Here is a 12,255-nt window from a genome sequence, read left to right as displayed (position 1 = left end):
CACCACCCCGCTGACCAGAAGCTCTCGGGGTGTGCGAGAACACGTGGGCGGACGAAGAGAGAGCAGTAGGAGTAGCAGTGTTATCTGTGGTGATCCATGTTTCCGTCAGTGCCAAGAAGTCGAGGGACTGGAGGGAGGCATAGGCTGAGATGAACTCTGCCTTGTTGGCCGCAGATCGGCAGTTCCAGAGGCTACCGGAGACCTGGAACTCCACGTGGGTCGTGCGTGCTGGGACCACCAGATTAGTCTCATGTGGGTGTGTGTGTGCGTGTTTGTGTGGTCACCCAGTCTCCGGCAGGACCAGGAGGGCTTGGTGCGGTCCGTGGAGAGCGAGCTACAGAGAATGGCCCAGAAGCTGGAAAGCCTCGGTCATCAGCCCCACACACCACGACCACAAGACGACCATAGACCGCAGACAGGTAGGACCACAACCAGCCCTGGTCATAGCCTTTCTCTAACTAATAATAATACAATATGGTTGTTTAGTAGGCATACATTTATTATCAAAAGCAACTTACAGTACAGAGGGGCCATGCAGGAATCAAACCCCAAACTTGGAACCACATTGGAACTACATCATATAGCATCAGCTAGAGAAGCTTACCATAACAGAGACCTATAGTTACAGTTGGATCCTGTGTTGCTCAGTTGGTAGATCATGGCGCTTGCAACACCAAGCGTCGTGGGTTTGATTCCGCTGGGGCCACCCGCATGTAAAATGTCTGCATGCCATGACTGTAAGTTGCTTTGGATAAAACCGTCTGCTAAATGGCATATATTATTATACACTGAGTATACCAAACATTACAGTGGCATGTGAAAGTATTCACCCCCCTAGGCATTTTTCCTATTTTGTTGCCTTACAACCTGGAATTAAAATAGATTTTTTGGGGGGGTTTGTATCATTTGATTTACACAACATGCCTACTACTTTGAAGATGCAAATTATGTATATTTGTGAAACAAACAAGAAATAAGACAAAAAAACAGAGTGTGCATAACTATTCACCCCCCCCAAAGTCATTACTTTGTAGAGCCACCTTTTGCAGCATTTACAGTCTCTATAAGCTTGGCACATCTAGCCACTGGGATTTTTACCCATTCTTCAAGGCAAAACTGCTCCAGCTCCTTCAAGTTGGATGGATTCCGCTGGTGTACATCAATCTTTAAGTCATACCACAGATTCTCAATTGGATTGAGGTGTGGGTTTTGACTAGGCCATTCCAAGACATTTAAATGTTTCCCCTTAAACCACTCAAGTGTTGCTTTAGCAGTATGCTTAGGGTCATTGTCCTGCTGGAAGGTGAACCTCCGTCCCAGTCTCAAATCTCTGGAAGACTGAAACAGGTTTCCTTCAAGAATTTCCCTGTATTCTATCACAGTGCCATCCGTTTTGTTACCAAAGCCCCTTATACCACCCACCACTGCGACCTGTATGCTCTAGTTGGCTGGCCCTCGCTACATATTCGTCGCCAGACCCACTGGCTCCAGGTCATCTATAAGTCTGTGCTAGGTAAAGCTCTGCCTTATCTCAGCTCACTGGTCACGATAACAACACCCACCCGTAGCACGCGCTCCAGCAGGTATATCTCACTGGTCATCCCCAAAGCAAACACCTCTTTTGGCCGCCTTTCCTTCTGGTTCTCTGCAGCCAGTGACTGGAACGAAATGCAAAAATTGCTGAAGCTGGAGACTTATATTTCCCTCACTAACTTTAAACGTCAGCTATCTGAGCAGCTAACCAATCGCTGTACATAGTCCATCTGTAAATAGCCCACCAAATCTGCCTACCTCATCCCCATATGTTTTTATTTACTTTTCTGCTCTTTTGCACACCAGTATCTCTATTTGCACATCATCATCTGCTCATTTATCACTCCAGTGTTAATCTGCTAAATTGTAATTACTTCGCTACTATGGCCTATTTATTGCCTACCTCCTCACGCCATTTGCACACACTGTATATAGACTTTTTTCTTCTTCTATTGTGTTATTGACTGTACGCTTGTTTATTCCATGTGTAACTCTGTGTTGTTGTTCGTGTCGCACTGCTTTGCTTTATCTTGGCCAGGTCGCAGTTGTAAATGAGAACTTGTTCTCAACTAGCCTACCTGGTTAAATAAAGGTGAAATAAAAAATGTATAAAACTTTAGCGCCATCCATCATTCCTTCAATTCTGACCAGTTTCCTAGTCCCTGCCCATGAAAAACATCGGATGGTGTTCTCGTGATGGTGAGAGGTGTTGGGTTTGCGCCAGACATAGCGTTTTCCTTGATGGCCAAAAATGTAATGGAAAGGTGTTCCTAATGTTTTGTACACTCAGTGTATATTATCATAGAACGTCATACCAGTAACATAGCATATAATATATCATATCATAGCACATTAGTGAAGATGCAATGACTACATGCTTTTGTTGGACTTGGCACCTGATTAAGCCAATGCAGCCAGTCTCCCCATAACACCACAATAAAACTATTGGTTGACTATAGTGCATTTGAGATTGGCTGGAGGGACTCTGATATTGTTACTCGAGGCCGCAGTTCAGGGCTGTGCAATAGTTCAAGTTCAAAGATTAACAACATAGTGAAGTTAATAGCCTGGGATTCTAGAAGGGATGGTCGTTGGCCAGTAGGGGTCAAAGGTGAGAGACTACAGGTGAATATGAGGGAGGGAGTCCTTAAGGCCGATGAATAAGGGGTTTAACAAGTCCCAGAGAGCTAGCTATGCTGGCGGAGTGTGTGTGTGATTGTGTGTGTATGGTGGTGTGTGTGTGTGTGTGTGTGTGGAGCGCCGTTCGCCCTAAACCCCCCCCCCCCCCGGCGAAGTGTCAGGTGAGAGTCCGGGTTACTGGCGACCAGCTCACGTGAGAGAACGGATGGAGGGAAGCTGGGAGGGAGGCCAGAAAGGGATAGAGCGAGAGGGAGGGAGAGCGAGAGCGAATGAAAGAGAGGGTAGCGGATGAGCGAAGAGAGAACAGTGATGCTCCAAACCTAATAAGGTGTTCATAACAACGCAGGCCACACACCCCCCCCCCCCCCCACACACACTTCCACCACGAGCAGCCCACCTCCTTCCCGACCCGCCTCTTCTTCCCTCACATTACCCTCCAGACCCCATAAAGAAGCGATCAAATTACGCCAGGCGTCCTTTCAATGGCCTGTTGACTCGTACGCGTGTTTTTTTCCACGATGCAGATTTTTTTCATCTTCTCATCAGCTTTTTCGTGCTTCGCACCTTGGCTGTGACTGGGATTTTATTTTATTTTATGCCCATTTTTCAAGGTTGTTTTTACACAGCTAAGGCTGTGTGTTTTTGGCACGGTATGCATTGTAAAGGAGCCATGTTTGGGGTGGGGTGGCAGGTGGGTTAGGTTGTGTTGTGTGTGTGTGTGTGTGTGTGTGTGTGTGTGTGTGTGTGTGTGTGTGTGTGTGTGTGTTGTGTGTGTGTGTGTGTGTGTGTGTGTGTGTGTGTGTGTGGTGTGTGGTGACTTGAACACTAGGGGGAAGAAGGTGGAGTGCTTACGGGAAGGGGCCTCTTTGGGAACACAGTGGGTTTCTTCTCATGCTATAGAATGCTACACTGTAAAAAAGCCAATTTAACCAATTGCTCAATCAGCGTTATTCTGAGTTGGGTAGACTTTGAAAGGACACCAAATTCAGCTAATGCGTGTTCAAATTTTTTTTCACTCAACAAACTTTGCTCGTAGTGAGTATAAAAACTTGTTGAGTCGAATTACTAACTCATGTTTGCCTTTGGAAGGCAACACTGTATGTTGGTTCAGCTATGTGCCCAAATGTTGAGGAAATTCATAATCCTTTTGCAGCTGTTGCCTTACAATTGTACGTTGAATCAACAAACTGCTGCATCAAAGCTGGGACCGAGAGACTGAAAAACAGCTTCTATCTCAAGGCCATCAGACTGTTAAATAGCCATCACCCGGTTACTCAACCCTGCACGTTAGAGGCTGCTTCCCCATATACATAGACATGGAATCACTAGTCACTTTAAAAATGTTTACATACTGCTTTACTCATTTCATATGTATATACTGTATTCTATTCTACTGTATTTTAGTCAATGCCACTACATTGCTCGTCCTAATATTTATATATTTCTTAATTCCATTATTTTACTTTTAGATTTGTGTGTGTTGTTGMGAATTGTTAAATACTACTGCACTTTTGGAGCTAGGTACACAAGCATTTCGCTACACCCCCAATAACATCTGCTAAATTAATCAATTTTAGAAAAAGGCTGTGACATACCAAAATGTGGAAAAAGTCAAGGSGTCTGAATACTTTCCGAATGCACTTATATATGGTCATTTTTACATATAAAGTTGCTAATTTCATAAGGAGGACAGCAATCACTTTTGCTACCCACACTGCATGGTCGTAGTGGGAGAAGAAGAGAAGCTCACTCTAAGTTGGTCAAAACATCCTAAAGGTCTGAACCATTTGATTATGAGATGGGGTGAAATCCAAAGTTGTGCTATATATTCATTGGCTATGTCATAGATCATTTTTAAAGATAAATATTGATACATTACTAGCCCAAACACTTTTTTAATCAAATCGAATCGCACCGAATCGTTTGAAACTAAAACGTATCGTTCCTGCATCGGGCCCGTGTATCTAAATACATATCGAATTGTTCTTGAACGGGGTGGGCGTGGTTTTGAGCAAACATACATTTGTAATTTTACTCAACAAACTTGTTAAAATTTAGCTCACTTCAAATAAAATGTTATTGGTCACACACTCATATTTAGCAGATGCTATTGGGGGTGTAGCGAAATGCTTGTGTTTCTAGCTCCAACAGTGCAGTAATATCTATCAATTCACAACAATACACACATCTAAAAGTAAAAGAATGGAATTAAGAAATATAGAGATATTAGGACGAGCAATGTCGTAGTGGCATTGCATACAYTAGAATATAATATAGTATATACATATGAAATGAGTAAAGCAGTCTGTAAACATTATTAAAGTTACTAGTGTTCCATTATTAAAGTTAATTTACACACATCAATCTACACACATAATGCAGTCAAAACAGATTTTTWGAAATTTTTGCAAATGTATTAAAAATAAAAAAACATATACTCTTTCGAAGCACCTTTAACAATGCACTTGTATCTTAAACATTTGAACCGGGGACCGATGCATATCTGTGAATCGTTACATCCCTACCACACAAACATAATAACAAACATTTTTCAAAATAAATCCAATCTGTTAGTAGTTTAACTTTTTCCCTTACTGAGATGGCTGATCCAATTTATAAGCTTTAGGTAGACTCAYTAATCAATCTTCCCTACCCTGGCAGTCATTCTCAATGCAGGTTGCAGGCAATTAAAAGATATCCTCACTCTGGCTGGATTCCAATAGGAATTACACATCACTTTGCAAGCCAGCATTATGTGACTTACAGGCTTGATGTGGCCTGTAAATCAGGAGTTTCAGACCAGTGCATTAGGTTGTAACGTAGGCGCCTCAAAGAAAGGGCCTTATGATTATACAGTTGAAGTCGGAAGTTTACATACACCTTAAGCCAAATACAATTTCAACTCAGTTTTTTCACAATTCCTGACATTTAATCCTAGTAAATATTTCCTGTTTTTAGGTCAGTTAGGATCACCACTTTATTTTAAGAAGGTGAAATGTCAGAATAATAGTAGAGAGAATGATTTATTTCAGCTTTTATTTTCTTTCATCACATTCTCAGTGGGTCAGAAGTTTACACATGCACTCAATTAGTATTTGGTAGCATTGCTTTAAATTGTTTAACTTGGGTCAAACGTGTCGGGTAGCCTTCCACAAGCTTCCCCACAATAAGTTGGGTGAATTTTGGCCCATTCCTCCTTGACAGAGCTGGTGTAACTGGGTCAGGTTTGTAGGCCTCCTTGCTTGACACGCTTTTTCAGTCTCTGCCCATACTTTTCAATGGGATTGAGGTCGGGCTTTTGTGATGGCCACTCCAATACCTTGACTTTGTTGTCCTTAATTTTGCCACAACTTGGAAGTATGCTCTGGGGTCATTGTCCATTTGGAAGACCCATTGTGCGACCAAGCTTTACATTCCTGACTGATGTCTTGAGATGTTGCTCTCAATATATCCACACAATTTTCCTACCTTATGATGCCGTCTATTTTGTGAAGTGCACCAGACCTCCTGCAGCAAAGCACCCCCACAACATGATGCTGCCACCCCCGTGCTTCACGGTTGGGATGGTGTTCTTCGGCTTGCAAGCCTCCCACTTTTTCCTCCAAACATAACGATGGTCATTATGGCCAAACAGTTCTATTTTTGTTTCATCAGACCAGAGGACATTGCTCCAAAAAGTACTCTTTGTCCCATGTGCAGTTGCAAACCGTAGTCTGGCTTTTTTATGGGGGTTTTGAAACAGTGGCTTTTCCTTGCTGAGTGGCCTTTCAGCTTATGTCGATATAGGACTTGTTTTACTGTGGGTATAGATACTTTTTGTACCTGTTTCCTCCAGCATCTTCACAGGGTTCTTTTGCTGTTGTTCTGGGATTGATTTGCACTTTTCGCACCAAAGTAGGTTCATCTCTAGGATACAGAACGCGTCTCCTTCCTGAGCGCTATGACAGGCTGCGTGGTCCATGGTGTTTATACTTGCTACTATTGTTTGTACAGATGAACGTGGTACCTTCAGGCGTTTGGAAATTGCTTCCAAGGACAAACCAGACTTGTGGGAGTCTAGAATTTTCTTCTGAGGTCTTGGCTGATTTCTTTTGATTTCCCCATGTATGGTCAAAAGCAAAGAGGGACTGAGTTTGAACGTAGGCCTTGAAATACATCCACAGGTACACCTCCAATTGACTCAAATGATGTCAATTAGCCTATCAGAAGCTTCTAAAGCCATGACATAATTTTTGGGAATTTTCCAAGCTGTTTAAAGGCACAGTCAACTTAGTGTATGTAAACTTCTGACCCACTGGAATTGTGATACAGTGAATTATAAGTGAAATAATCTGTCTGTAAACAATTGCTGGAACAATTTACCTGTCTCATGCACAAAGTAGATGTCCTAACCGACTTGCCAAAACTATAGTTTGTTAACAAGACATTTGTGGAGTGGTTGAAAAACAAGTTTTAATGACTCCAAACTAAGTGTATATAAACTTCCGACTTCAACTGTATGTAATGTATTGTCATAGATTTACATTTTAACTGGGAAATGTGCAAATAAGGTAGATTTATTTTTCAAGTTGAATTGTATGTTCACTCAACTTGAGAATGTATGTTAGTTCAACTATATGCCCAATGTTAAGAAAACTCACAATTCTATTGCAGCTGGTTGCCTTACAATTGTATGTTGAATCAACATTTATTTTTTACAGTGTAGGAATTGAGCAGCACAGAGGTTGTTGGTAAAATAAAGTATAATTTTATATAATATCACAATCTCTTTTGTCAGGTCTCCGTGAGGTTTGTGAGGTGCCCAAGGACCCTGTGTATCCCCACTGTGCTGAGAAAGTTGAGGTGAGACACAACACAATTAGTTGACAGTTAATCTTGTAAATGCTAAATCTGTTTTTGTTGTTGGGCCCATGAAGTCAACATTTCTCCTGTACCTGTTGTCCCAAACCATTTTTTTCTGTCTCTATCTCTTTCTTTTCGAACACAAACACTTTGACGTTACATTCCCAGTTCCTGCAAGCCCGTTGGGACTCAGACCTCTGCTATGCTTTCTACGGGGTGGATGGTACCACCTGCTCCATCCTGACCTATCTGAGTGAGAGAGAAGACTTCTGTCCCCCCCACCCTGGAAGAAACCATTCAGCACCACCATGGCACCAGCAACCACGCACCCACAAAGAGAAGGTAGCTTTAGAACAGGTTGAATGTCACTTGGCAGAGGTATTATGACTATCAAAATCTGTCATAGAAAAACAATGTTTATGGACTTCACTGAACATATGCTGACAGTTTTAGTAGCCTTTTGTCGAGACATGAAATTATKTTTTATAATTTTTTATTTAACCTTTTATTTAAGCACAGAGTCATGCTGAGACCACTGTCTCTTTTACAGAGACAGTGAGCCCTGCATTTATTTTTTWAAACTTTATTTAACTAGGCAAGTCAGTTAAGAACAAATTCTTATTTACAATGACGGCCTACCAAAAGGCAAAAGGCCTCCTTCGGGGGCTGGGATAAAAAAAAAAAGATAATAAAAATAAAGGACAAAACACACATCACGACAAAAGAGACAACACTACATAAAGAGAGACCTAAGACAACAAGATAGCAAGGCAGCAACACATGACAACACAACATGACAACATCATGGTAGCAACACAATATGGCAGCAGCACAACATGGTACAGTGGCAGCACAAAACATGGTACAAACATTATTGGGCACAGACAACAGCACAAAGGGCAAGAAGGTAGAGACAACAATACATCACGCAAAGCAGCCACAACTGTCAGTACYAGTGTCCATGATTGAGTCTTTGAATGAAGAGATTGAGATAAAATTGTCCAGTTTGAGTGTTTGTTGCTGCTTGAACACATCAATAAACAACAATGACACTATATATACAGTTGAAGTCGGAAGTTTATATACAGTTAGGTTGGAGTCATTAAAACTCTTTTTTTCAACCACTCTACAAATTTCTTGTTAACAAACTACAGTTTTGGCAAGTCGGTTAGGACATCTACTTTGTGCATGACACAAGTAATTTTTCCAGTGGGTGAGGGACAACGGGGAGGCACGCGATGAAGTTCCCTGGAGGACAGTTCTGACAGTTTGTGCAGATTTCTTCGTTTGTGCAAACGCCACAGTTTCTTCAGCTGTCCGGGTGGCTTGGTTGTCAGATGAATCCAGCAAGGTGAAGAAGCTGGTTTGGAAGACCTTGGGCTGTGCGTGGTTTAACACGTGGTCTGCAGTTGTGGAGGTGGTTTAGGCGTACTGGTAAAGTTTCTAAAAAAACGTGAGGCGGCTTATGGTAGAGAAATTAACATTACATTTTCTGGCAACAGCTCTGGTGGACATTTCCTGCAGTCAGCATGCTCAATTGCGTGATCCTTCAACTTGAGCACATCTGGGCATATGTGATGTGTGGCATAGACTGCCACATTATTTAGAGTGGGCTTTTTATTGTCCACAGAAAGGTGCACGTGTAATTAATATATCATGCTGTTTGTCAGTTTTATTTAATATGGCCACAGCGTCCGAGTCACAGAGGTCCAGATTCAGGTGGATGGATCTATCTTGTATTGACAGGAGAAATGCTTTGAGGTACTAAAAGGTAGGGATGATAAAACAATTGGTGCAAGACATGTTGGGGAATAACTACACTTTTTTGTGCGATTCGAAAATGGTTTTGGGATCTGTTTGTCTATTTTCAGACCTCGAATAAATACAATATGTTTGACGAACATTTATGCATGTTTTGCGTTCTGTTATATTTTTGCAGGCAGTTAATTTTGCTTCGGCATCAGCCAAATTGTTGTATTCATTGCACTTCTTCTCCACTAGGCCGGGAAATTTTACGATTCGGGTATTCTAACAACAAACACGCTCTGACTTGATGTATACTTACTTTTTCCCCGGTTCTTTTCTAGTGTAGCCAGCCTACTTTTCTCAGGTAAAATGCTCGATAACTTTAAGCTCGTAAACCATTAGGAAATATGATGCCCATGTATAGTGCTTCTTGCAAAAAAATAACTTGTTTTTTTCGCAATTGTAAGCTCATTGTACCCTTGTTGGCGTAGACAAGTCAAATAGATAGACGTATGCATCATTCTATTGTCATCTGATAGAATTGAAGCTATTTTCACCGAATATGTTGCAGCTTATGTAGTTTTTCTGTGAAGAGAAAACTATAGTTGCAACGTCCCGGTAGAGATCACGTTTTGTCTGATTGAACCAAGAAAACAAAACAACACTTTAGGATATAAAACGCGACCATTCCGTCACATTACACGACCACTCCGTAATAGACCAGCTTTGCTCCTGTTGTGGCCATTATACAAACAATCGACTGGCTCAACTGTTCTGGGGGTAACTTACCGTAAGCTTTTCATAATGTAAAATCATGTGACGCCGGTGAAATGAAGAACGTGATCTGCTTTATCTCCTAACGTTATTTGCCTAGCTGACTGCGGTATTTACTTAAAAAGTAGCCTACAAATAATAAATGTTATTGAAAAACATTTCAGGGGCTATTGTATATAGAAATGTGTTATTTGAAAATCCATATCGTGGTAGATAGTTCCATATACCCGTATACAAAGAAGCCTCCTAGCCTCGCAGACTCTAGCTAGCATGGATCTACGCAGCCTTCATACCGCTCAGGAAGGAGACGCGTTCTGTCTCCTAGAGATGAACGTACTTTGTTGCGAAAAGTGCAAATCAATCCCAGAACAAAGCAAAGGAACCTTGTGAAGATGCTGGAGGAAACAGGTACAAAAGTATCTATATCCACAGGAAAACGAGTCCTATATCGACATAAGCTGAAAGGCCACTCAGCAAGGAAGAAGCCACTGCTTCAAAACCTCCATAAAAAAGCCAGACTACGGTTTGTAACTGCACACGGGGACAAAGATCATACTTTTTGGAGAATGTGCTCTGGTCTGATGAAACAATAATAGAACTGTTTGGCCATAATGACCATCGTTATGTTTGGAGGAAAAAGGGGGAGCTTGCAAGCCGAAGAACACCATCCCAACCATGAAGCACGGGGGTGGCAGCATCATGTTGTGGGGGTGCTTTGCTGCAGGAGGGACTGGTGCACTTCAACAAAATAGACGGCATCATGAAGGTAGGAAAATTATGTGGATATATTGAAGCAACATCTCAAGACATCAGTCAGGAAGTTAAAGCTTGGTCGCAAATGGGTCTTCCAAATGGACAATGACCCTAAGCATACTTCCAAAGTTATGGCAAAATGGCTTAAAAACCTCTACTTAACACCCATCCCGGATCCGGGAGCATCCTCATAGTAAAAGCTGACTAGCATATGCCTAGCCATAGCGCCACAAAGTAAATATGCATATAATATCATGAAATCACAAGTCCAATACAGCAAATGAAAGATAAACTCTTTGTGAATCCAGCCATCATTTCCCTATTTTTTAAATGTTTTTACAGAGTGAAAACACAATATGTATTTCTATTAGCTAACCACAATAGCCAAGACTCAACCGCATATTTTCAACAATTTTTTTCTATCCGCATAGGTAGCTATCACAAAACCGACCACATAGAGATTAATTAGTCCACTAACCAAGAAACAACTTCATCAGATGACAGTCTTATAACACTGTTACTACGCATAAATGTATGTTTTTGTTCGAAGACATGATGATATTTGAGGTTAAATCATAGTTTTTACATTGGGCAGCTACCATCAAAATATCACCAAAGCAGCCAGAATAAATACAGAGAGCAACGTGAAATACTTAAATACTCATCATAAAACATTTATGCAAATACATGGTGTACAGCAAATGAAAGATAAACATCTTGTGAATCCAGCCAATATTTCCGATTTTTTAAAAGTGTTTTACAGCGAAACCAATATAGCATTATATTAGCTTACACAATAGCCAAACCACAACGCATTTTATTCACCGCATAGATAGCATTCGCAACAACCAGCAAGAAGATATAAAATTAATCACTAACCTTGACCAACTTCATCAGATGACAGTCTTAATAACATCAGGTTATACAATACCTTATGTTTTGTTCGAAAATGTGCATATTTAGAGCTGCAAACCGTGGTTTATACATTTGGAATTGTAGATCGATTCACGCAGAATGTCCGGCGAGCTAGTTTGGACACTCACCTAATCTGACAAGAATCATCATAAACTTTACATAAAATCTTTTGTATGGCAAATGAAAGATACACTGGTTCTTAATGCACCGCTGTGTTAGATTTTTTAAAATAACTTTCCCATACATGAAGCTTGCGTTATTGCAGACAGCGCCGCACAAAACGGCAGAGATAGGAATAACATTTTCCAGCAGAAATATGAAATAACAATCATAAATTGTTCTTACTTTTGTTGAGCTTCCATCAGAATCTTGTACAAGGAAGTCCTAGGTGAGGATAAATCGTTGTTTGGTTTTTAGAATGTCCATTTCTTCTGTCGAATTAGCAACCTTAGCTAGCCATGTGGGCGACACATGCCCATCTTCTCTCGACGCAATAGAATGGAAAACGCCAAAAGTCCCATATAAACGTTGAATAAACTGATGAAACTTCCT

The 12,255-nt window shown here is 41.2% G+C and overlaps 1 protein-coding gene across 1 annotated transcript in view; it reads left to right on the top strand.

Moving 5' to 3' along the window:
• LOC111977369 (alpha-1,6-mannosylglycoprotein 6-beta-N-acetylglucosaminyltransferase B-like) overlaps positions 1 to 12,255 on the top strand; it is a 52,184-nt gene that overhangs the window by 9,793 nt on the left and 30,136 nt on the right. Inside the window, exons 5-7 of the mRNA XM_024006753.1 lie at positions 289 to 419; positions 7,451 to 7,515; positions 7,684 to 7,857. Of these exons, the coding sequence (XP_023862521.1) occupies positions 289 to 419; positions 7,451 to 7,515; positions 7,684 to 7,857 (370 nt within the window). The remainder of the gene's footprint in view (positions 1 to 288; positions 420 to 7,450; positions 7,516 to 7,683; positions 7,858 to 12,255) is intronic.

This window comes from Salvelinus sp. IW2-2015, linkage group LG18 (assembly GCF_002910315.2).
Source record: "Salvelinus sp. IW2-2015 linkage group LG18, ASM291031v2, whole genome shotgun sequence".
NCBI classification, from domain to species: domain Eukaryota; kingdom Metazoa; phylum Chordata; class Actinopteri; order Salmoniformes; family Salmonidae; genus Salvelinus; species Salvelinus sp. IW2-2015.
The sequence above is the reverse complement of the archived record's forward strand: the minus strand, read 5'-3'. Positions and strand labels throughout refer to the sequence as shown.